The 26,775-nt window shown below is 37.4% G+C and overlaps 1 protein-coding gene and 1 long non-coding RNA gene across 2 annotated transcripts in view; one reads left to right on the top strand and one right to left on the bottom strand.

Moving 5' to 3' along the window:
- The window catches only part of il1rapl2 (interleukin 1 receptor accessory protein-like 2), a 481,367-nt gene that overhangs the window by 218,513 nt on the left and 236,079 nt on the right, over positions 1 to 26,775 (top strand). The window contains exon 3 of the mRNA XM_065268003.2: positions 19,282 to 19,555. Within this exon, the coding sequence (XP_065124075.1) occupies positions 19,282 to 19,555 (274 nt within the window). The remainder of the gene's footprint in view (positions 1 to 19,281; positions 19,556 to 26,775) is intronic.
- LOC135749417 (uncharacterized) overlaps positions 1 to 26,775 on the bottom strand; it is a 175,681-nt gene that overhangs the window by 129,724 nt on the left and 19,182 nt on the right. The window lies entirely within an intron of this gene.

Below are 26,775 nucleotides of genomic sequence, written 5' to 3'. Positions count from 1 at the left end.
TATCAGTTAGATTAAATTAATTTTAAACTTTAAAACTGCATTTAAAGGCAGACAATGCCCATTCTGTAATTCAACTTTGCGTGATCAGAATTTTTACACATTCACTGTATGATTTAACGAAATACGAATAGCCTAGTATTATGGATGGAGAGGCATTTGCACTTCATTGCATATTTTGAAGGCCCAGCTGAAGTACCCACGGTTCGCCACTGGTCAAATGTCTTTCAGATAATAAAAATACTCTAGTTCACTGTATGTATTTGTTCATGTTTTATACAGGAATAAGTCTGAAACACACCATAAAACAGTTATATCCATTCATACAGGGCTAGTAATATGTACAGCTGTATATTGTACAGATACACACCCAGGTATTGGATCGGTACTCAGTATCGGCCGGTACCCTGAGCCTAGGTATCGGAATCGGTATCGGGAAGAGAAAAATGGTATTGGAACATCTCTATTTGAAAGCAGAGGCTGTTCTTTCATTTGATATATTTGTATGTTTATATATTTAGAGAAGAACATTTTCCTGGAAGGCATTTAGGCAAGTAACCATGGTATCTGAAAGGGAAACAAGACGCTTCGTCACCAAAGCAATGCTATGGGAATGCCTTTTGTGTGATTGCGTATAAAGCACCTATGTATAATCAGTCCAATGGGAATATGGAACGCTAGAGGTTAACGTAGGAATGAGGAAGCTATAAAAGGGCATCCAAAGGAGATGACATTCAGCTAAACTGTGCCAAAGCAAGACGTGACAGGGATGCAGGGAGTATTGCGGTAAGACACAGCTTCTTGTTCTGTTTTCAGGGAGCCATGGTTATATTGGTAACCTAAGTTGTTAGGCTTTCCTGGTTCTAATCCATAAATGGAGAAGGACAAAAAAGCCTGCAAAATTATAGGACATGGCACATTAGTAAGCACCCTAGGCACATAACTGAGTCTAGGGCTCAGAAAAGCCTTGACCATCCCGATGCGAATTCCAGGCACATAAGGGAAACTGACAGGTCCTGAAGATTGCCCACTCTCCTCAGAGATGTGTTCGCAAACAGAAAAATAGTTTTTGGTGCCAAAAACTTGAATAAAAAAGTCTTGATGGACTCGAAACTTGATGGCCTTGATGGACTTGTTCAGGCTGTCCAGAACAATCGCTAGGTTCCAAGCTGGGATGCGGCTCACCGGCCTCAGCCTGTAAGTGCCATGAAAGCACTTATTACCGGTCTCTCCCAAGTGACTGGTCACTCAAAGAAACATAGCATGCTTGGCCACGGCTGTACCAGGTGCTGAATGCGTAAAGGACAACAAAGCCGGACAGTCTCTTGAGACACAAACAAATCCACTTCCGCTTAGTAAAACCTTGTCCAACTGAGCTCCGCCACCTCAGGGTTTAGCATTTATTTTTTGGGCCTTAGCCCCCATCTCGTCATGATGTCTGCACCCTGATTCAGACACCCAGGAGTGTACACTGCTCTGGTTGCCAACTTTTACAGTGGGCGTGAGCGCAAACCGCCCTAGCTAAAGATGTTTTAGAGCCTGAAAGCCTGTCAGTATCCCTAGGCAATCTATGTGCCAACTAAGCTGATAGACTTTCCATAGATTATGACCCACATCGACTTCCATAAACACTCCCCAGCCCGTGAGAGATGTATCTGTCATTAGCATAACTCGACAACACTGAGCCCCCAACACCGGCCCTCAGGAAAGAAATCATGGTGTCTTCCATAAAACTAAAGCACGAAGACATTTCCACATGACATTGATCATGCGAAATGGGTTGCCGCTTGTTTTCTAGCCACCACTGTTACAATCTCATGTGAAGGAGCCGGAAAGATATCACATGATGCTGCATCCATGAGACCTAACAGCCTCTGAAACAACTTCTCAGTGTGTGATCGCCTAGCCTAATTTTACCCACAGTAAAATAATGGATTCTATATGAACAGGAGACGACCAAGCCTACATTGTTGTTAAACTAATATTAGCCAGTTATTGATGTAATTCAGAACGCAGATGCCCTGGAATAATACAGGAACCAGAGCTAGGTCCAACATTGTGGTGCGGTGTGAGAGGGCTTGACCTAAAGGAAGTACCCGATATTGGGAAGCTGTGTCCCAAAAGATGAACCTCAGAAACTTCCTGTTTTTGGGAAGGATGGAGAATCAGTCCTCAGACATAATTTATGTGACAATCTTTTTTTAAATTTTATTTAAATTGTTTCTATAATAGTTAGACCATGGTTACCACAAAATAACCATGGCTTTGATACACAAACTCAATGGACTAATATATCAAATGTATGCCTTAATTTAAAAATGTATACCTTAAATACCGTAATTATCACTTAACCCTCTGGGGGTACAACCATTTTAGGATACTGGCAGAGGTTCTGACATGCTTTTACATTTGGGCTTTTTTTAGTTGCTTTAAAAATAATAATGGCTAATATGACATAACCAACCTGATCTCGAATTCCGTGGGATAGTCACAAAATTTTTTGCTCAATTTTAAACCGAACTGACAATGGTAAGAAAATAGGACAAAACACTTGAGTAATCAATCTGTGAGAAAGCCACTGAAAAGAAAGTCTGTGGCAGGGCCAAAGAAAAATGCGGAGATCCATGAGAATGCCACGGAAAAATTAGCAAAAAATTCTGTGACAATCCCACGAAACTTTGTGAGATCATGTTGCAAATAACACTGTATTCAGCACAAACTGTGCTAAAATAATACGTGAGTAACATTTAGCAAACACATTTTTGTCAATTTGTAAACAGTTCCTGAAGGTACAAGTGAACATAACATGACTGGCAAGTCTTTATCTCTAAGCAATGCTTAGAAACTGATACACAAAACTTCATGTGGCTCATGTTACCATATAACTTCATGTCCAAAAAGGGTGAACATGTCTTTCCACTTCATGGATTTGTACTGACGATGTCAGTGGTGCAGACCAGTAAGGAAGTTATACTGTAAACAGCTGTTAGCTTATATTGTCCACAGAACTACCACATAAGCTTACATATGTAACTGATGGGTAAATATCACTGATAGCACTAAATACAGATAAACTATCATGTACATAAACTACATTCAGAACATCTCAGATTTACATCTGCAGTGCTTCGTTATGTTTTAATGTGTTAGTTATGCTTTAATGCATATGTTTCTGTAAGCGCGTTTGAACTATGAACTATATAAATACATCGTATATGGCATCGTCCATGTGCGTGAGTACTCGCATCTCCTCACGCGTAAACATTGCGGTGCTCGTAAAAAAAAAACATTACGTGAGTACACGCGTCCTCGTTTGTAAACAATTCTTTCTCAATCTGCACAAGAGGATACATGACACACATTAAATAAGACCCTTCACAGTTTCAAATGATATATTACACATAAATGTATGATTATTAATGATGGAGTATTTTAAGTTGATTCTGCTTTGATGAGGAAAAAACTATTCAAAATGATGCACTGCGAGTCTTAACCTAGAAATACAAAAGCCTAAATATATTGCAATACATTAAGAAAACATTGTTACATAAAAAACATTGTGCATGTGGCTGTGACAAATGAGTTTGAAAGCCACAGGTCTGTTTTAAATCTTGGATGATTGAAGCAATATGACACAACGTTTCTGTAAAACATCTCTATCTTTAAAAGTTAAAGGTCACATTGTGCGTGTGGAAGAGCAGAGATTCATTGGCAGGATATGGTACAGATATATTTGTAATATTTCAGTGGTTCTTGTTATTTGATTGGCTGTCAGAAGCAAATGTCACAGTGATTCATTGGAAAAAGACACAGTGACCAGGAGCAGCGTCAGGCTTTCAACATCAACATGACAATGAGCTCTGAGCGAGTTCATTAAACGCTAGCTAACCCGACACTCTCTCTCTCTCTCTCTCTCTCTCTCTCTCTCTCCCCATCTTTCCACACCTTCATGTACGCATCTCAACCTGTCAGTGTCCAACTGCAGACACTTCACTCCATTAATGAGGAGCAAATGAATGCAGCCTGGCCTGGCGCTCTGCCATCAGACAAACTCATCTAATGCCACTTTCCACTCAAGATCAGACATCTGCTTGACACTAAACATCATTATACAATTATACAGCAGACGTGACTCTTAACAGTGTACTCCAATAGACAAAAATGAACAACAATGTATTCTTACTGAATACAGTTCTAGAGCTTTGAAATTTTGCCTTTCTTATTTAAAATAAAATTAAGTTCAAATGCAAACCTTTTTCTGTGAGCAGTCAGCAGTAAATGTTTTATGGGCAGATTTTGGTTTATTTGGATTTGTGTGTGGCATTGAAACGTTTATCTTTGTCTTTGTCTCTTCTACCCAAGCCCTCTTCTTCATTTTCATTGCTTCTGCATTAGATTTGTCCTCCACTCCGTCTATATTTTCATGAGATCTCTCTTTCTCTCTTTCTGAGTTATAGTTGCTCATCCGCTCCCCCTGCGCTGTCCTTCATTTATGATGCGTCCTCTCTGTATTCACATCCTCTCTGTTTAACCTCTATTTTTATCTGCTCCCTGTGTTCACCTCCTCTCTGTCACCTCTCTCTGTTTCACCTGCCGGCTGTGTTCACATCTCTTCTGCGTTCACCTCCTGCTTTTTATCTGCTGTTTACATCCTCTATTAGTATTAGCACATCTCATTATTCACCTCCTCTCTGTTTTACCTCTTCTTTGTTTTACCTAATCTCTATATTCTACTATTTATAATGTACTGTTTTCCCGCCTTTGAAATATCATTTTCGTGTTCTGCTCCTCTGTTTAATCTCCTCTCTGTTTCACCGCTTCTCTGTTCTTACATTTATATTTATAATTTAAAACATGCTTTTATCCAAAGTGACTTACAAATGAGGTAAAATAATAAAACAATAAACAGTAAGGGATTTATAGCACTGGGGCAGTAACCTCAGTAGTGCAGTAATATCTTTTTAAATTATTTAGAAAAGAAAGAGTAACACAATTGTAAAAGAATTTCAGTTCCAGAAATGAATCAAGTGCTGGTAGAAGAAATAGATCTTTATTGGAAGATAACAGGGGACTGTTCAATCAATCAAAATCAATCAAAAGTTTATTTATATAGCACTTTTTAAAAAACAGCAAGTGTCTCACAAAGTGCTGCACAGACAAAGCCAAACAGCTTAAAATAAAATATAATATAAAATAAACAAAAATTAAGTAAAAACCTAGTATTAAAAGACACACAGCATTAAACTCAATAATAGAATATCAGTACAGTCCTCTTAAAACACAAGAAACATAAAAAGAACAGCTCTCAAACTGAATTAAAAGCAAGACTATAAAAATAAGTTTTGAGATAGGATTTAAAAAGGGAAATAGTTTGAACCTGTCTTAAGTCTTGTGGCAGACTGTTCCACAGTTTTGGTGCTGCTACCGCAAAAGCTCGATCCCCCCTACTTTTTTTTTTTGTTCTAGGGACACTCAGGAGGGTGTGGTCAGCTGACCTAAGAGCTCTTAGTGGAGTGTGAGGTTTTAATAAATCCGAAAGGTAGCGAGGTGCTAAACCATGTAATGCTTTAAAAACTAACACCAGGATCTTAAAATCAATTCTAAAACGTATAGGAAGCCAATGTAAAGATGCAAGAATAGGTGTAATGTGATCACGCTTACGAGTACCAGTCAAGAGTCGAGCAGCAGCATTCTGTACCATCTGTAAACGTGATAGATAAGTTTGACTAATGCCCACATAGAGGCCATTACAGTAATCAAGGCGGGTAGAAATAAAAGCATGAATTACTCTCTCAAAGTCACTAAACGAAAGGAAAGGCTTCACTTTGGCTAGTTGTCTCAACTGGAAAAAACTAGACTTAACTACTAGATTAATCTGTTTGTTCAGTTTAAATTCACTGTCTAATATAACACCCAAGTTCTTAACAGAAGGCTTAACATATAAACCTAAAACATCCAAATCTAAATCTGGTGACTCACAAGCACTGCCGGGCCTAAATAAGATAACCTCAGTTTTCCCCTCATTAAATGATAAAAAATTTAACGCCATCCAAGTTTTAACATCATCAAGACACTCAAGCAGAGGTTTAATAGAATATGAGTCTTTTCTCTTTAAAGGCATGTAAAGCTGTGTATCATCTGCAAAACAATGAAACGAAATTTCATGTTTTCTGAAGATCAAACCTAATGGAAGTAAGTATAATGTAAATAGTATAGGACCAAGAATGGATCCTTGAGGAACACCACATGAGAGCTGCACAGAAGAAGACTCAAAATCACCCAGGCGAACTGAAAAACTTCTCTCAGATAAATAAGATTTAAACCACTCCAATACAGTTCCTTTGATTCCAACACAATGCTCCAGCCTAGAAATCAGGATTTTATGATCCACCGTATCAAATGCAGCCGTGAGATCAAGTAGCATGAGAATAGCATAATCACCAGAGTCAGTAGCAAGTAACAGGTCATTATACACTTTAATTAGAGCAGTTTCTGTACTGTGAAATGTTTTAAAACCAGATTGAAAAGTTTCTTGAAGTCCATTTAACTCTAGAAAAGACTGCAGTTGTATAAAAACTACTTTCTCCAATATTTTGGAGAAAAACGGAAGCTTAGAAATAGGCCTGAAATTTTCTAGTACAGAAGCATTCAAATTTGCTTTCTTGATCAATGGCTCCACAATTGCATGTTTAAAATTCTGTGGTACAACTCCTGAGGACAAACTGCTATTTATGATGATCATAATGTTAGGACCAAGAACATCAAATAAATCTTTCATGAAATATGATGGAAAGATGTCTAAAGAACATACAGAGGATTTCATTTTGGCAGTAATATCCCTCAGGAGAGTAAGAGAAACAGGTTCAAATTGATTAAAAACAGTAGAGCAAACAGAAAAGATAGATGGATCAACAGAAGCAAGAGATATGTTAGCTCTTATAGCAGCCACCTTATTAACAAAAAAATTTAAAAACTCATCACATAGCTTAGCAGAAAATTCCAATCCCACTGATTGAGGAGTGTTCAGAACAGTATTTATAGTCTTAAATAGAACGCGTGGCTTGTGAGAGTTTTTGCAGATAATATCCGAGAAATATCTAGATTTTTCATTTTTGACAGTTTGTTGATATTTGTGCAAACTCTCTTTGAGGAGGACTGTTAGTTTGTAAATCATTACATCCGCTCTTTTTTATTCTCCCTGTTTAATATCCTCTTTTTTTTACCTTCCAATTCAATTCAATTCAATTTTATTTATATACAGTAGCGCTTTTCACAAGTGTTAATTGTTGCAAAGCAGCTTTACATGAGAAGATGTAGAGGAGAACACAGAAAATCAATAGATAGTATAAGAAGTAAAATATAGCGGCTAAGGTTAAAACTGTACAAGCGTGCATATTAATAATGTAACGTATACAGTAAAGTGCTAAGTTAAGCCAAAGTTGGCTGACTGTCCCTGGGACTAAAAAACCCCCTTAGGAGAAAACCTCGTGGGAAAAACTCCTAGAAGGACAAAAAACCCTAGGGAGAATTTAATATATATTTATATATATATATATAGACACGGTAAGGATAGGAAGCGGGTAAGCGGATTAAACTGGTTCAGCCGGTGGTCGTTGGTCGCGCATCGGTTGGGCATCACGTTGAAGGACAGCCAGTAGATCAGTGGTGCGATGACCTTCACAGGAGCAGGAACTGGGTCTGTTTGTCTCATTGTCCTCGGGGTCGAGGACGAGACAGGGAGACAAAAACAGAATTCTATTAGCGTAGGGGCCGTTCGCATGTACTGCAAGTGTCATACATTATAGTGGTTTAATTCAGCTCGGTTCCGGACAGGCTAACTATTGCGGCAATAGCATATTACCCATATGAGGTATGTGAGTGCTTTGCTCTAGACAAAAATAATTACTGCGGGAAAAGTACATTTAATGGACATTCTATGTGACTGCTTTGTTAAAGAAGAATGTCTTAAGTTTAGATTTAAATTGATCGGCTGTGTCTGATACTCGAACATTATTTGGTAAATCAATCCAGAGCTTAGGGGCTAAGTAGGAAAAGGATCTACCACCTTTAGACACTTTTGATATTCTAGGGATAATTATTTTGTGAGCGCAGTTTACGTGATGGATTGTATTCTGATAGTAGTTCTTTAATATACGAGGGCGCTAGGCCATTTAAGGCTTTGTAGGTGATTACTAGAAGCGCGCATCCGAACGCTAGTTGAGGACAGTAAGACCGCTAATGTTAATGTTACGAACACTGTTTCGGGTGCGCCTAGTGTTAAGCGTAATACACATGGCTCGGTTCCGACTTCAGAGTCAAGGCGGCTGACTAACTGGGTGACTGTCAGGCGGCATAGTCACATTCGGCATCCAAATCACGTTCCTGTTTTAATATCAGATTTTCTCCACTCAGCAATACACCGGCTGAGACATCTGTTAAAGGTGCCCTGGTTATTGGAGATTCTATACTCAGGAACGTTGGCATTGAGGCACCAGCCACCATAGTCGATTGTATACCAGGAGCCAGAGCGTCTGACATTAGATCCAAACTTAAAGTGCTGGCTAATGCTAAACATAAGTTTTCTAAGATTGTTATTCACGCTGGCACGAATGACACCAGACTCCGCCAGTCGGAGATCACCAGAGATACTATTAAAGAGGTGTGTGAAATTGCAAAAACAATGTCAGACAATGTAATTTGCTCTGGTCCCCTCCCCGCCTACCGGGGGGATGAAACTTACAGTAAATTAGTGTCTCTTCATGGCTGGATGTCAAAGTGGTGCCCTCAGCATAACGTAGGGTTTATAGACAATTGGAAGCATTTCTGAGGAAGACCTGACCTGCTAAAGAGAGATGGCCTCCATCCGTCTCCGGAAGGAAGTTCTATACTCTCTAGAAATCTGACCAATAGTCTTACTTTTGATATTGTCTTACTATCCAGGGCCCAGGTCAGGTAACAGACAAATCGGCTTACCCATCAGTCTGTTAGCTGCCTTGACATGTCAAGATCACATATATCCCAGCACATAGAGCCTTTTTTACCAGTGTACCAACACATCTCGACTGTGTCTGTTCCTCGAACAAATAAATACAGAGCACCGTTTACCTCGTCTCGTACAAATCTTATTAACATAAAATTAGAACACAATACATTAACAGATGAAACTGAAATGTTAAAATTCGGCCTTCTTAACATTAGATCGCTTACCAATAAAGAACCAATTATCAATGAAATAATTACTGACCAAAACTTAGATGCACTCTGTATAACAGAGACCTGGCTTAAAGCAGACGATTACACCAATTTAAACGAATCCACCCCACAAGACTATTATTATAAACACGTTCCTCGTCTAAAAGGAAGAGGGGGTGGTGTAGCTACAATATACAATAAAATATTCAAAGTAAACCATAAATCCAACCTAAAATTTAATTTGTTTGAAATAATACTGCTAAATATGGAAATAACTGATCGTAACAACAAACGGCTTTCGTTCATTTTAGCTACCATATATAGGCCTCCGGGCCACCACACAGATTTTCTTAAAGAAATAGCAGACTTCCTATCTGAGCTTACAGTCACTGTAGATAAAGCTCTTATCGTTGGTAATTTTAACATCCACGTGGATAATCCAAAAGATGCATTAGGACGTGTGTTTATGGATGTTCTAAATTCTCTCGGCATTAAACAAAACGTGGCAGGCCCCACGCATACTCGTAATCACACATTATACTTAATTCTGTCACTCGGACTCAATATTAATGAAATCGAAATATCAACCCAGAGCGATGCCATTTCAGACCATTGCCTTGTGTCATACACAATACTTCTAGATAGGACCGCTCAGTCTACAACATGCTACAGATTAGCCAGAACAATAATTTCCACCACTAAAGATAGCTTTATTAGCACTCTTCCAGACCTGTCTCAAATGAAACATGTAGCAGATAATCGTGAAGATCTGGATATTATAATAGGAATACTTAACAACGCCTGCTCTAGCACGTTGGATGCCGTTGCTCCCATTCGAAAAAAGAGAATCAAAGAAAAACCGCCCGCCCCATGGTATGACCATCATACTGCAGACCTTAAAAAAGTAGCTAGAAAAATGGAAGCACAAAGTTAGAGGTATGGCGTTCAGCATGGAAAGAGAGTGTTCAACACTACAGACAGGCTATTAAAACTGCCAGATCTACCTATCTCAGTACGCTTATTAAAGAACATCATAATAACCCTCGTTTCCTATTTAGCACAGTTGCGAAACTGACTAGAAACAAAGAACAAACAGAAACCAATAGTAAACTCCAACACAATAGTTATGACTTCATGAACTTCTTTACTAACAAAATTATGTTTATTAGGGAAAACATAGAATCTACGCAAGCAGCCACCACTCTACCCAATAGTACATTTACCACTAGATTATCATACGAACAGCTTGAGTCATTTAAACCTACTACAATAGAAGAGCTCTCTAAATTAGTAACGTCATCAAAATCATCGTCCTGTATACTAGACCCCATTACCACAAAATTACTAAAAGAGGTATTTCATGTAGTGTCAGACAAGGTACTAAATATCTTTAACTCATCTCTAGAATTAGGATACGTTCCAACAGCTTTCAAACTAGCAGTTATTAGACTGCTTATTAAAAAACCAAACCTTGACCAGGGAGATCTTAATAACTTTAGACCAATCTCAAATCTACCTTTTCTTTCTAAAATTTTAGAAAAAGTAGTGGCCAGCAAGCTACGCACATTCGTAGAGAATAATAATACATATGAAAAGTTCCAATCAGGTTTCAGGCCCCACCATAGCACAGAGACAGCGCTGCTTAGAGTTACAAATGACCTCCTATTAACATCCGATTGTGGTGAAATCTCAATCCTTATATTACTAGACCTTAGTGCAGCCTTTGACACAATAGATCACAAAATCTTACTCAATAGACTAGAAAACTATGTTGGCATCAGTGGTCAGGCGTTAGCCTGGTTTAGATTGTATCTAACCAATCGATATCACTTCGTTTATGTCTAGTATACAGGACGATGATTTTGATCTGTGTTTTATCTCCTCAGTGTAGTTGGTGTTGTTTTTCCATTATTGTATGTTTTAAGGCACATCATGGCATCCTAAAGTTTGTCAACAAATTCACTTGAACACAACTGTAGACTGTACAGTACCTGCTTTCAGACAATGATTGATGGATGAATATGTACATTATTTCTACCTTCATTATTTTAGTAACATGAGCTGACGCAGGCCAATCTTTGTTAATTCTCATGTATGAATACTAATAAACCACAGATAATGATTGCAGAATTATGATGATATAATGTAAGTAACTTTAAATCTATACTGAAGACTGCGACTGTAGCTCTCCCTTCAGGAACTCTGTTTACCTATGCAGTGCCCACTGTAGATTATTCATGAATCTGGAAATCTCTGTGTAATGAGATTTTATACATGCATGCTTATGCAACCATGTTTTTAAGCAAAACATGATTTCCTCACTGCTTGATGTATTATTTATTAATTCAATCATAAGCTTTGGATCACATGGTTGGGAAAAATCATTTAACCTTTCAGTTCAGCATTATGTCAAATAAGATGATGTATCAGGATAAACATATTGTGCAAACTTTTTGCAAAACTTGGTAAAGTTATTTCAACCTATAAATGCACACCCTTTATAGTGAAAATTAACCACTGGTTTTGCCATTGGTAATAAATATGCCCAAAAAACCTTTGTTACTACAAAAATCATGGTTAATTTTCATAAGGTTCCTTCTGAAATGCTTTCCAGTAACATAAACACATTATACTGTACCATCCTATAGCAGCACCTTTGGAGGTTGACACCAATGTATAAATGAATCATGTATAAATAGCTCTAAAATGAGGCTTTGGTCTGTTATATAGGTGTGCCTCAAGCAATAACACTCAATCCACCAATTAATCAAATACTTGACTAAAAAAGACAGATTATATCTTAACAAAACAAGACGTGATATGCCTATATTTGTAAGGGTACAAAACCACTTGTCACATGAGTAAATTATTGAACACGAAAGATTTGATTTGACACTTTAATACTATATTAGCTTATTTGTAAGAAATGCAGACATTCCAAAAGGAAGCTTCCTAGCGGCTTTAAAACAAGACTTGACATTTAAACAAGATAACCATTAGCCTTCGAATTGGGATGCACCCAGCATGTGTTATCAGTTTCAGGTGGTTGTTATCTGGAAGTAGTAAACCTTGATATGTCACCACTGACCGATTAGAATAAAGAATTCAAGAGCACTGTGTTATTAAGTCATTTATTTTACAATGCAATAACATCTATATTATGCTGAACGCGCACAGCATCAGTTAAGTACAGCGACAGCCAGGATATATATATTTGCCTCAGTTAAGTCCTCCAATTCACTCAAGTGAATCGATTTAATTGACCTATACTAACTATACAGGTAATTTTTTTCTTTTACAGTGCATTTACATAAAAGTTTTCACATTGAACCTTTATTATTATGCAAAGCTGTAAAATTCAGATGCGCAAAATGGTGCCAGAGCAATGAGCATGGTTAAAATGGGCATTTGTTTTAAAATCTAACTTTTGTTTTTTGTATATTTTTTGATAAGTTTGATTGACAGTTAGCAGTTTGGTCTTAGGCTGCGAGTTTGTGTGAGTCCAGGCGTACTGTTCTAGCACTTTAGTGTTAAAAAATCTGCTGACCAAAACCTTGCATTGACCTAGTCATTTTTTCTGTGTTAGTCGCTTTAATGTGGATACAATCAGAGGTTGTGTTGTTGCTTGTCAATGTTGTGTAATTTCATTTCCCCTTGATAAAAGTTCATATGTGTGCTTTATTGATGTTAGTTGAGCACTGACATACATTATTGACTGGATTTGAGAGATTTTCTGTGCAGCTTTGCTTAAAATGTACAAATCCAATATTGTACATCTGCAATTTTATACGCTGTTTAGACCTTTTGTAAATATTTAGCGTTTTGATCATTTTAACACTGGATGTGGGCACATCATGATTTTTGTTATTGCAACTGATATGTGCAGTATATGTGTCAGTGCATTCACTCTGCCTTATTTATAAAATTATGTATTTATTCTATTTATATCCATAGCTTTATCCATGTGTTTATTTATATCCATACACATTTTCAATATATTATAGGCTTTTAATGAAGTATTATGCTAATGGTAAATTAGTTTACCAGAGCTTACGGACAGCTACAGTAAACAGTAAATACATCTTGCAGTCCGGGTTGTGCTTTGCATAAAGCTTCTTGCAGAAATGTGCACCCATAGAAAGCACGCAAGCTCTTGTGGAGGGAGAGATCAATAAAAAACTGTTCGCCTCTGGGTTCACCTCAACCAGAATCTCTAGCGGCTTGATGCTCCCCTGTTTTGATGACCTTATGATCTCACTGTTTCTAAAAGAAGCCCACATAGATAAAAAAACAATCCCACACACATTATAGATTTACTGGAAAAAAACAAAACACTTAATAAGATTTATGAATATGCATATTATTTATGTTACAGTTAAACTTCACTCGTTAAAGTTTGACACAAGATTGACTGATTAAACTCCATCTTTAATTAAAATAAGACTTGCTTTTGCTCTTCATTGCTTGGATTTTGATCCGCTCTTACAGAATTGTTTTACCAGTGACGGACTGCTGGGTCTTCATGCATTAATCTGCTCTTTCCATGTCCTATCACACCTTCACAGTTGGATTTAAGTCAGGATTGGTTTGGCCACATTAAAACCTCAATTGTCTTCTTTTAAGCCATTTCAGATTCTGTGTTATTCATGGCTCCTCACACACGTATAGTTGAAAATGGACCTGCAACAACAAAATCATCAATTAGATATTATTTTTGTACTTTAAATGTACATGCATGATTTTCTTGCATTATAATGTTGCTGTACAATGCCTATGTGAACTGTAGATATCAAGGTAGTTGACAATATCTGGTTATATGTGACCACAAATCAGTCTTAAGTTGCACAGGTATAAATGCATCAGTATAATACACTGTTACGGGTCAAAATTATCGTTTTTTTTTTTAAATTAGGATAATATGTAAAGATCATGCTTGATGAAGATATATTGTTAACTTTCTACCGTAAATACATCATATCAATATAACTTTATTTTTGTGAGTGGACGCAGTTTCTAAGTACTTCATTTGGACTACTTTAAAGCAGTGTTTCGCAAATCCGTTCCTGGAGGCCCACTGCTCTGCACATTTTGTATGTCTCTCTCATCTGACAGACTCAGTTCAGTTTATAGGGATCTTTACTAATGAGCTGATGATTTGAATCAGGTGTGTTGAATAAGGGAGATATACAAAATGTGCAGAGCAGTGGGCCTCCAGGAACAACGTTGAGAACCACTGCTTTAAAGGACATTTTCTATATTTTCAAATATTTGTATCGCGGCCAAATATTGTCCTTTCCTAACAAACCATAGATCAATGAAAAGATTATTTATTTAACTTTCAGATGGTGTATAGTTCACAATTTCAAAACATTGACTGGTTTTGTGGTCCAAGGTCACATATAGTCTTTGTGACAATGACAGTTTTGATATAAAGCAGGTCAAATGTAGTGAATTTATATCAAACAGTCAACAAGTTGTGCCCTGCATACAGGTGCAGTCATTTCCACGCCGATTCGGCTGTAATAAGACGCTCAATGTGCGAGTCGTTTTAGAAGACCATTTCACCCCAGGCAGCGTCCTCCAAGCAGCCTCTATTTACACCTCCCTAAACATACACGTCCACTACAAGCTATTCATTCTCACTTCAGAGGAATTACAAAGAAGCTATCAGAGGCAAGTCAGAAATAAAATTGCATATCAGCACAAAGTATTTGGTGAGCTGCTGTTGTGATATTGACTTTTTGTACCCCTTCAGCTTTCACAGCTGAAATTGCTGTACTGCTTTATAATAGTCTGAGCCACATCGCTGTAAGCAGGTCAGGCAATTATTATTGAAGCAGGCGCAGGGCTTTGCAATGGATTTTACAATGCTTTTCACATTTGGAGCTAAAAATCACAGTGCCATTTTAAAAATGAAAAAAATTATCAAGTGGAAAACTGAAATCTTTAAATGATCACTTTAATTCAATTAAGTTTTTATTTATATAGTATTTTCCTAATGCACATTTTAATGCAACTTATCAAGAAGTTCCATTTCAAGAAACGTGGTATACCTGAAGAAAATGCTAGGCACGTTTGCTTAGGTGGATTAGCTCTATACTGTCTATACACAGTGGTCAAAGTAAATGAAATTAAGTTTTTTTACACATTTGTAGCAAAGTGGGCTTTTTCTGGAAGAAAACATCCCAAATATTCTTTAAAACTCTCCAGTGGCTATATAATAGGATACATGGTTAAAAAACTCATTTTGAGTAAATAAAAACAGATATTTCTTTAAATTTAAGTTACTGTAGGGACATTTGGTCTTTTTCCATATAATGTGGCATTTTTCTAACCATTAAAAAAGTCTTAGGTGTCTGTGAAGTCAAGAGCAGTGACTAGAATTAGTGTTCAGTTGAAATGTTCACTAATGCGTTTCATGTGTGCATGCATAATGTTTGAGCATTTCTGACTGCCCTTGTTTTGAGGAGTCATTTTTCAGAATCTTTAGCCTCATCCATATGCAAAGTTAAGGATTTGCTGCAAAGCATTGTTGTTCGCTGGCTGTTATGCTTTGTAACAGGAATTGTCATGACACTTAAGGCGTATTCTGTCCAATTTTGGAATCACACTGCTCTTAATAACCGATAAATTAACAATTGGACACAAACGCATTATCTGTGTTATAACTTGAGGCGGCATACAGCTGCCTGTTTACATAAGACTTAACCTGTGCACTCGCCATGCCGTTTGCATCGCGTGCGTTCAGCAGAGCAAGCTAATACGCTTCTCTCCTGCTGATGTAGTGTGACTTTAAGCCCTTAAACTCTCTCTTCCATGTGTGATACTGTAGCACTTTCTTCTCTTTGTCTTTGCTTCAGTCTCCATTACAGGTTTTATTTCAGCACAGAATTCATTGGGCCGAGTGCATATAACAAAATCTATAGCGTAAATGTGTGATTGTGACAGTGCTTGACATAAAACAGCGGTGGCAGGTTTTGAATGTGAAAGATATTTATGTGACGGGAGGCGGTACAGCGATGAGTCAGAGTCCGCCTACAAACTCCTCTGTAATTGCTCATAAATTACAGTGTTTCGTGTTGACAGATGGCTGCGACTTTGATGAGTTCCATCTTTCCATCAGTATGAAATACTGGATCGCAGTGAGATAGCAGCTAATGCCATGTAAGAGTTATGTGGCTTTGTGCCTCTTAAGGTCTTTTGAGATAGATGTGCAATTACGGTATGTGAGAAGTGCAGGAGCTTTCCTCACATTTGCTCACGCAAAGGCTCTGTGAAAAAGCCATTTATATAATTGCCCTTAACTGATCATTCAAATTCATGCTTTTCAAAATGTGCATTGTTGTGCAAAGCACAACTTTACTGAAATGTTAACATAGAACAAAAGTGTATAGACATATTGTGAAACATCAAGGATATTATTTGTACATTATGCTCTTTAAACTGCTCTTTACATAATTGTTTCAGGAAGTTAATTTGAACAGCTGCATATACATAATAATACATGTGTTTTCATATGTATCAATAGTCTGTGATATCTGTGGGACCAAAACTCTTAGGTTTTCTGTTGTGGTGATGATTGGTGTCAAGTCCTATCCTGTTAATGCAATGTTTATTGTAATTAATGTGATGCTAGTCATCTATTAGTTCATATATATTTGTCAGTTGGCACAGACTACAGGCGTTGTCTTTCACCTATGGGAACGGGACCAGATTAGAGTCTAAGCAGGGCATATTAGTGAAAGTGACACACTTGTCAAGTTTAGTAGCGCATACGGCACCTGGAGGAAATGTGCCTTGCCATGAGACTCAAACTGGTGACCTTTGGGTTACAAGCCTGACTCTCTAACCATTAGGTTACAACTGCCCCCAGTCATGGCCTATTGGTTTGCCTGAAATTAGCAATTATCATGAAACCACATTACCTTCAAGCACAGATGGGAATGGAAATTTTTGCAGGTGACAAGGCATGCAGACAAAAGATCTCATTTCCATAATGACCAATGCAATTTACCAAGAGCACAAAATGGTTTAAGACATGATTTTTGGGCTTTAAATAATGGCGCAAATACAACTACAATGAGGAGCGCAAGCCTGAGTGAATCACATTGCGTGATTTATTTATATTTTGCATCTGAAATGCATAAACAATAAGGTCAGTTGCAAAAAGAACCATGTCCATGCCTTTCCAGTGCTAATTTTTCTCTGTGTGTCTTTAGTAAATCCTTCGGTCAGTGACTATTTTTTTTCAGCAGAAGTAAGGCTTTTAGTGATGAAGGCTTTTTAGCAGTGTGTTGTTACATACATACAGTCTTGTTCAAAATAATAGCAGTACAATGTGACTAACCAGAATAATCAAGGTTTTTAGTATATTTTTTTATTGCTACATGGCAAACAAGTTACCAGTAGGTTCAGTAGATTCTCAGAAAACAAACAAGACCCAGCATTCATGATATGCACGCTCTTAAGGCTGTGCAATTGGGCAATTAGTTGAATTAGTTGAAAGGGGTGTGTTCAAAAAATAGCAGTGTGGCACTCAATAACTGAGGTCATCAATAGTGTGAAGAAACAGGTGTGAATCAGGTGGCCCCTATTTAAGGATGAAGCCAACACTTGTTGAACATGCATTTGAAAGCTGAGGAAAATGGGTCGTTCAAGACATTGTTCAGAAGAACAGCGTACTTTGATTAAAAAGTTGATTGGAGAGGGGAAAACCTATAAAGAGGTGCAAAAAATGATAGGCTGTTCAGCTAAAATGATCTCCAATGCCTTAAAATGGAGAGCAAAACCAGAGAGACGTGGAAGAAAACGGAAGACAACCATCAAAATGGATAGAAGAATAACCAGAATGGCAAAGGCTCAGCCAATGATCACCTCCAGGATGATCAAAGACAGTCTGAAGTTACCTGTAAGTACTGTGACAGTTAGAAGACGTCTGTGTGAAGCTAATCTATTTTCAAGAATCCCCCGCAAAGTCCCTCTGTTAAAAAAAAAAGGCATGTGCAGAAGAGGTTACAATTTGCCAAAGAACACATCAACTGGCCTAAAGAGAAATGGAGGAACATTTTGTGGACTGATGAGAGTAAAATTGTTCTTTTTGGGTCCAAGGGCCACAGGCAGTTTGTGAGACGACCCCCAAACTCTGAATTCAAGCCACAGTACACAGTGAAGACAGTGAAGCATGGAGCATGATATGGGCATGTTTCTCCTACTCTGGTGTTGGGCCTATTTATCACATACCAGGGATCATGGATCAGTTTGCATATGTTAAAATACTTGAAGAGGTCATGTTGCCCTATGCTGAAGAGGACATGCCCTTGAAATGGTTGTTTCAACAAAACAATGACCCAAAACACACTAGTAAACGGGCAAAGTCTTGGTTCCAAACCAACAAAATTTATGTTATGGAGTGGCCAGCCCAATCTCCAGACCTTAATCCAATTGAGAACTTGTGGGGTGATATCAAAAATGCTGTTTCTGAAGCAAAACCAAGAAATGTGAATGAATTGTTAAAGAATCATGGAGTGGAATAACAGCTGAGAGGTGCCACAAGTTGGTTGACTCCATGCCACACAGATGTCAAGCAGTTTTAAAAAACTGTGGTCATACAACTAAATATTAGTTAAGTGATTCACAGGATTGCTAAATCCCAGAAAAAAAAATGTTTGTACAAAATAGTTTTGAGTTTGTACAGTCAAAGGTAGACACTGCTATTTTTTTGAACACACCCCTTTCAGCTAATAACCCAATTGCACAGCCTTAAGAGCGTGCATATCATGAATGCTTGGTCTCATTTATTTTCTGAGAATCTACTGAACCTACTGGTAACTTGTTTGCCACGTAGCAATAAAAAATATACTAAAAACCTTGATTATTCTGGTTAGTCATATTGTACTGCTATTATTTTGAACAAGACTGTACATACATACATACATAGCTTTAATATTTTGTTAATGCATTGCTTTAATGCTGTATAAGTACTGTTTATCATTTATGAGTTTTTTTAAATAAGTTATTTATTACATACAGTCATGCCCTTAGTCACTTTCTGTGTCTCTGTGAATCTCAATAGATTTTTCCCCCTTTTTGCAGTGGATGGATGTATAGACTGGTCAGTGGACTTGAAGACGTATCGCGTGTTGGCCGGAGAACCGCTGCGGGTGAAATGCGCTCTCTTCTATAGCTACATTCGCACTAACTACAGTGTGGCCCAGAACGCCAAGCTGCGGCTCATCTGGTACAGGAACAAGGGTGATTCGGAGGAGCCAATCATCTTCTCAGGTCATCGGCTCAGTAAAGAAGGAGATTCCATTTGGTTCCGCTCGGCGGAGATGGAGGACAACGGATTTTACACTTGTGTGCTCAGGTGGGTTATTAGCAATTCAGATTTCAATCCAATGACCAAATGTGCTCTGGCATGAAACCATATTGTTTGAGGCTTGTTTTCTGTTGATTTTTCAAAGACATTCTGTAGCGTAACTTAACACAACACTGAGTCAGATACGAGGTCACCTAGAATTACCATATTGAACAGAAAGATTCAAATGACTTGTCTGTGCTACAGCATAATTTACTCAACAAACCGCAAAGAAAATATTTTTCTGCAAAGGTGGAGATATATATGTACATGCACCAATAAACATTTTATAGCATTAAGTTCATATTTATGCTTAAATGTAATCTATATGCAAGGATACTTGTTTGCTAGTGGAATTTAAAGGGCACATATATTGTGGCTAAAAAGCACATTACTTTGTGTATTTGTGTTAATACATTGTGTTTGCGTGGCTTATGGTTAAAAAAACACATTATTTTCCACATACTAGGGATGTTCATATCAGTTAATTTTCTCGACCGACAACCGCAGCTTATTAACCGAACATTAACTGTTAACTGATAAGATTTTAATATAAAATTCTAATTCAGTAAAAGTACAGTTGACAACAGAACCAGGATTCACACATTATGAGACATTTACACAACATTACTTTATCAAAGAACACGCGATCAGTCCAGATGATTAATATAAAAAAAAGGGCAGATTGTCTCTTTTTCATCTACCACAGTGGCCATTTCTACGGAAGAGGATTAGGGCCACTGGTGAAATTTTTTTTTGAATTCTGACTTTATTCTCAGAATTCTGACTTTAATCTCAGAATTCTGACTTTAATCTCAGAATTCTGACTTTAAACTCAGAATTCTGACTTTAATCTCAGAATTCTGACTTTAAACTCAGAATTCTGACTTTAATCTCAGAATTCTGACTTTAATCTCAGAATTCTGACTTTAATCTCAGAATTCTGACTTTAAACTCAGAATTCTGACTTTAATTTCAGAATTTGAATTCTGACTTTATTCTCAGAATTCTGACTTTTTTCTCAGAATTCTGACTTTAATCTCAGAATTCTGACTTTAAACTCAGAATTCTGACTTTAATCTCAGAATTCTGACTTTTTTCTCAGAATTCTGACTTTAATCTCAGAATTCTGACTTTAAACTCAGAATTCTGACTTTAATCTCAGAATTCTGACTTTAATCTCAGAATTCTGACTTTAAACTCAGAATTCTGACTTTTAACTCAGAATTCTGACTTTTAACTCAGAATTCTGACTTTAAACTCAGAATTCTGACTTTAAACTCAGAATTTGAATTCTGACTTTATTCTCAGAATTCTGACTTTATTCTCAGAATTCTGACTTTAATCTCAGAATTCTGAGATTAAAGTCAGAATTCTGAGATTAAAGTCAGAATTCTGAGATTAAAGTCAGAATTCTGAGATTAAAGTCAGAATTCTGAAAAAAAAGTCAGAATTCAAATAATTTTTTCACCAGTGGCCCTAATCCTCTTCCGTACATTTCTAATGCAGGACACATTTAAAAATGTTTTGCTTTTGCGTCGTCTTTCTCCATTTGTGCAAAAAGGGAGATGTTTCTCCATTCAACTTCCAAACCATACTCAAACATGCACACAAATTATTTCTCATACAAATGATTACTTTAGCAGACCATCAGGGCAGCAATAATTTGTGTAATTTACAAGACATTCACAAATTCCAAATTAAAGTGGCGAAATATCTGTTGGTTCATGACGACACGCACTGTGCGTTAACAAATATTTTTTTCATAGGGCCCTATTTTAAGCGCAATGCGCATGTGACTTTGTGGGTTGGATCTTGGGCGCTGTTGCTATTTTCCCTTCGGGAGAAATAACTCTTGCGCCAGGCGCTAATCAATAAGGGGTTGGTCTGAAGTAGGTTCATTATTCATAGGTGTGGTTTGGACGTAACTTCAAATAAACCAATCAGAACGCTATCCAACATTCCCTTTAAACGCAAGGGCGCAAGTTCCATGGCGGGTTGCTATTATTATGACGGATTTACCAGGCGGACGCCAGGAGCGGTTCACAGCCGAGGAGACCGACGTTCTTGTAAGAGCAGTCAAAGACAGAGAAGTTGTTTTGTATGGGGATAGGAGAAACCCGCCCAAATCAGCGTAGGTTAAACAGGCGTGAGAGGAATTAGCCACAATTGTCTCATCAGCTGGCATCCCCATCGTTACGCCAAGCGCTACAATAATGTCAGGAGACGGGGGAATCCCAAGCTTGCCAGCATAAATCGGGCACGCCATGTAATGGGAGGTGGATCTGTCTCTACAGAGGACCTGACGCCAGCAGAGGACATCGCTGCGTCCACCCTCACCGCTGAAAGGGTTTGGGGGCTTTGAAATCGGACCCAAGAAACGCAAGCAAGATCCAACCCCAAAGTACACTCACAAATCAAGTTCATATACATTAAGGTTTCTTATGAAAATATTTTAATCGTTATTTGCATGAGAATTTTTTTAACGCAGCCACACAATAAATAAAACTATCACCACAATGCTCACCGCTATGATTCCCCTTATCTCATGTGTTAATATTTTTTATTGTAACAATTTATGATTTGCAAAAATAACTGTTGCATCTGTGTAGATTAGATAAGCAAAGTGTGTGCGCGTTGTGCACGTTATACATTATGGTCAAGCATGCGCCCTTAAAATAGCATAATGAACCACACTCAACGCGCCACTGACTTTAGACTAGTTTTTTTTTGGTCAGTGGCGCAATTGTTTTTTGAAACTGCAAAATAGCACCAGGGATGGTTTGCGCCGCAACACACCTCCTTTTTTGCGCTGAACTGCCCAGGGAGCGCAAGTTCATTCCCCTAGTTTGCCGACGTGCGTCTGTGGAGGGAAAAAGCCACGGTGCGCCGGTGCAAAATACGAATGATACATGCGTCACTGACAAAGTCAATTGCGCTGGGTGCAAGATAGGGCCCATTATGTTAATCGGTCATAAAAAACATCCCTATCACCTATCCCTATCTGTAACAGGTCGTTTTGTACAAAGCTCATCATTGTGAGAAAGCACGGTGTAAATGGGTGTAAACCGATTGGCCAAATTACGTAAATGGAAATGTGACATTCCTTACCATGTTTTATAAAACGGTTAGTTCCAATCCTTGATTCTGATTGGTCAATAGCTGTGCTTTATTTACGATAAAACACGGCTATGACCGCTTCACCCAACGGTTCTGTTTATCTGCCCTTAGCAACACCCTTAGCAACCATACGTATCGGTTTGTTGTTTTTATTTGAGCTTTCATGCATATTACACATTGGAACACATTTTTGTTCATGGTCAGGGACTATTTTTTCTAGCGAAAGGAATGCTTTTTATTGATTTAACTTCATGAAAGTTGCACTAATATTTATTTTAACTTTAATATTGTGTGGTAACCATTTTATAAAAGCAATAAGGTACTTGAGGCAAGGTACTACTCCGCTTCGCGTCGTGCCTAACAACGCCCTTCAGCCGTTACTTATTCACGATACAGCACAGCCTCTCATACCTTATTGCTTATTTAAAAGATGAGATCCTGAATGTGACCCAGAAAACGCAGATGACTAAGCTGATCGATCAAGTTTACCATTAGAACATAACAGATTGGTAAAGTAAGGTAAAATAAAACCATGTATGCATTTGTACGTGTAGAAACGACAAACAAGCGCTACTCTGCACTGCACAAAACTCGCGTTTGAATCGTCAATAGGAAATTTTTTTTAATTTGAAAACACAGGTTCATCACAGCTCAAAACTCACGTTTGAATCATCAATAGGAAATGTATTAAATATGAAAACATCGGCTACTTACAGGATGTCAGTCAGCAGAACCAGAGTGTAGTTGTAACTGCTCCACTTTTAGACAAAGCTTTTTGTACATCCAGCCTTGTAACTCCCCCGTGTTTAGAAAGTTGTCTTTTCGTAAAATGTGCAGCACACAATGGAACATTTGTACTGTTCTGAAAGAGTGTTGTAAATAAAACCTAACACCTGTTTTCTTAATGTTTATTCAATCAGAAGACCAAAGTCATTTGCCTTTCACAGGGGAATAACAGTGTCTCCATGACATGGTGGCTTCAACAATACTACAGCGTGATTAAAAGTTACACACTCTATCTTAGCGTGTACATTAGGGCAGTGTTATTCAAATGTTCAAACAAGTATGACATCTAACTGCATGGGCGTGTTGAACGAGCCCGTTTGAGGCAGGCGTGGATGAGGCTACACTTTTAAAAAGAAGATCTCTTTGGATTTTAAACTTTAATTTTCGAAACTTTAGATCTTTTATGTGCAGTTCACAGACATAATTTAACAACGGTCAAAATATGTATCTCAACTGTCTCTCAGTTCCCTTTAGGTCATTATATGTACTCTTGAAATTCTAATATGAACACTATAGGTGCAAAGCTGTACTTTTTGGAAAGGTACCGCCTCAATGACAGCTGGGTTTTTTTCTGACAGTGTACCTGACAATTATTAATGATATAAAAATATTATTTAAAAAACGGTGCAGTTTTGCGTGGTGTGTTACATTATTATTACACTGTCTTCATATGTTGCATGTTTAATTTGGTTAAACATGACTGAATGAAACAGCAGGAGATGATCAATTACATACTCAGTTTTACACTCTCGTTTTCTGTTTGAAGGAAATATGATATGAGATATTGAAGAAAGGAAAATAAAGTGACTGTAACTAACATCAGGGACTGTGTATTTATGAAAGAAATGCCATTGGTAAGCAGGGGCGCCGTAAGGGGGGGGGAAGTTAGGACGATTCTAAGGGCCCATGAACTTTTGAGGGCCCCAGCCAAGGACTGTGCTGCACACGCAACCCCCTTAAGCTGAGCCCTCTTAGCTCCGCCCCGTCTTTACTCTGCGTTTTAGCGCCGTCTTCAATCCACGGTCTCACAGTGCGCGTGAACTTCAGAAGAGAACAAGGTGTGTGTATTTACTGCTATTTCCTATGATATCTGCATATGTGCACTTCCTTACTATAAATGCAGTTTACACAATGTGACGCTGGAGCAATACAATGCAGTTTTCTTTCCACTGTAAAGTCTTCGCTCTCTTCACCGCAGTTTAAAAAAACACAAGGTGATTTACGTTCCCTGTTTTATGTTATGATTCTAACGCGAAGTCAGCCCTTATAAGCTGTTTAAATTAACGTAGCCCGTATAAGCTAATTAACATAAACTAGAAATGCGATCGGTTACACACTGTTTTGTTTTGTCACGCAATATGCCAAGGAAGGATTTTTATGCAGTCGTAAATCGAGTTGGTTGTGATAAAACTGAAATGCAACTAAGGCTAAACTAGTCAAATTATGTATATTAAAGCTTCCCAATTGCAACAGTGTTAAGAAATCAATGGAAATCTATGTCGTAATCTGCTATAGTTGTCATTCATTTCATTTTAGAGCCCCGTTGATTAAAAAAACAGTCTGAAGAATCATTTAATAACAGTATAGCTGTTTTCTTCAAGAGTAACTAAACCCTAAACCAAATTTTTTTAGTTAATGATCTGTAAGAATGGGGTTTTATTAGTGCTGTTCATTGATTTTAGTAAGTTTTTTGACATTTGGATATAAAGTGTTTCAATACTACAATATATGGTGTAAAAAACGTCTGAGTGCTGCCCTCTTCAGGTTGAACGGTGGCTACTGCAGTTGAATTTTCCTATTGAATGTTGGGTCCAAAAAATGCCTCGTGATGTAAGCATTGTTGACCCAGTCTTATTTCAGGCAGAATGTACATAGAAAAGATGCATTGTTGTTGTTCGCCATTTTTAAATGTTACAATGTCGTGTGTGTAACAGCTCAAGTATACAGTATGTCACAAAGACTGTCTCTGAAAATCAGACTAAAGCCTCAAATCTTATTGTGAGATAAAAAGCATCACAGTTTAATTTCAAGCATTAATTTCACTATGATTTCAATCGCTGACATGACATTACTCAGTCAACATTAAAGATATCAAGTTTATATTTTCACAAATGTTCTTTACATTATATAGGATGATTTTATGTGGAAAACAGTAAATCACAAAGAAATACTTCAGCTGGGTTTTCACAGGCATGGTCACATTTATCTTTAATCTTTAAGAATGTTGCATTTTCTCTGAATATTTGAGTTAATGTACTGTATTTTTTGTAATTAAATTTACATTGCACTACAAATTATCTTAGCTGCAGACATTTTAGGTATCTATAAAATACTGATAACTGTGGTCAAAACAATAGCAAAATAAATAGTTCTGTATTATTAAATTACAGACAAAGATTTTGAATAGCTACAGTAGGTTGGATTGTATGTTTGGTACGAAATGGGTATGGGGGGGCCTGACCCCCTATTTTTTCATAGGGCCCAAAATTGCTAGCGGCGCCCCTGTTGGTAAGCGTTTAGTCTCCATTTCTCATATAGGATTTTACTTGCTCATATGAGAAATTGGTTTAAAACAGAAATAGATGTTACTAAAAACACAGAATTGTTTTTCTGTAAGATCCTAACATAATAAAATAAAATACACAGCTAGAAACCACACAGAGTATAAACATAAAAGGAACAAAACACAATCGCATGTCTTCACCATAACAGTGACAGAAAGTATAAGTGACGATGACACGGAAAACAAAGGAAACAAGCAGGGAGACAGAACAGGACTGTAACATATACCACATTTGAAAATATACAGTTTACAAGGTCTAATATAAATAAGATGATTTAATAAAAGCAAGCCACTTAACACATACCACTTGCAAAGTGCAATCTGATGTTTGTTTTTTAAAAAGAAGAACGACTGCTGCCTAAATCTTTAGGTAGACGAGATGATGAGTTTACAATCCTATTATATATCTCCTGAAACACATAATTCAACATCAGTTAACCACTGTATAAAAAATAGTTGTTTCATATTGTGTTAATATATTTGTTGAAGACATTTCTCTACTTGTCTTACAGTACATTTCCTGGTGTTTATACTTATTACAAACTTAACATATTGTGAGGTTTATGAGTGATTGTAAAGATGCTTTTGTTGTGCTGTCTAAAATGCCTTTCACTGTCTTTATTAATCTCACTGTTGTGGTTGCAGGTAATGAACACAAATCATTTAATTTGTTTCATGAACAAAGTTATCAGATAGCAGTTGGCCGTGTTAATTCCCTCTAATTAAATCAAGTCAATTACTGTAGTAGGCAGATTAGACT

The sequence above is a fragment of the Paramisgurnus dabryanus genome, chromosome 16 (genome assembly GCF_030506205.2).
Source record: "Paramisgurnus dabryanus chromosome 16, PD_genome_1.1, whole genome shotgun sequence".
Taxonomy (NCBI): domain Eukaryota; kingdom Metazoa; phylum Chordata; class Actinopteri; order Cypriniformes; family Cobitidae; genus Paramisgurnus; species Paramisgurnus dabryanus.
This window is presented reverse-complemented; position numbering and strand designations above follow the sequence as displayed.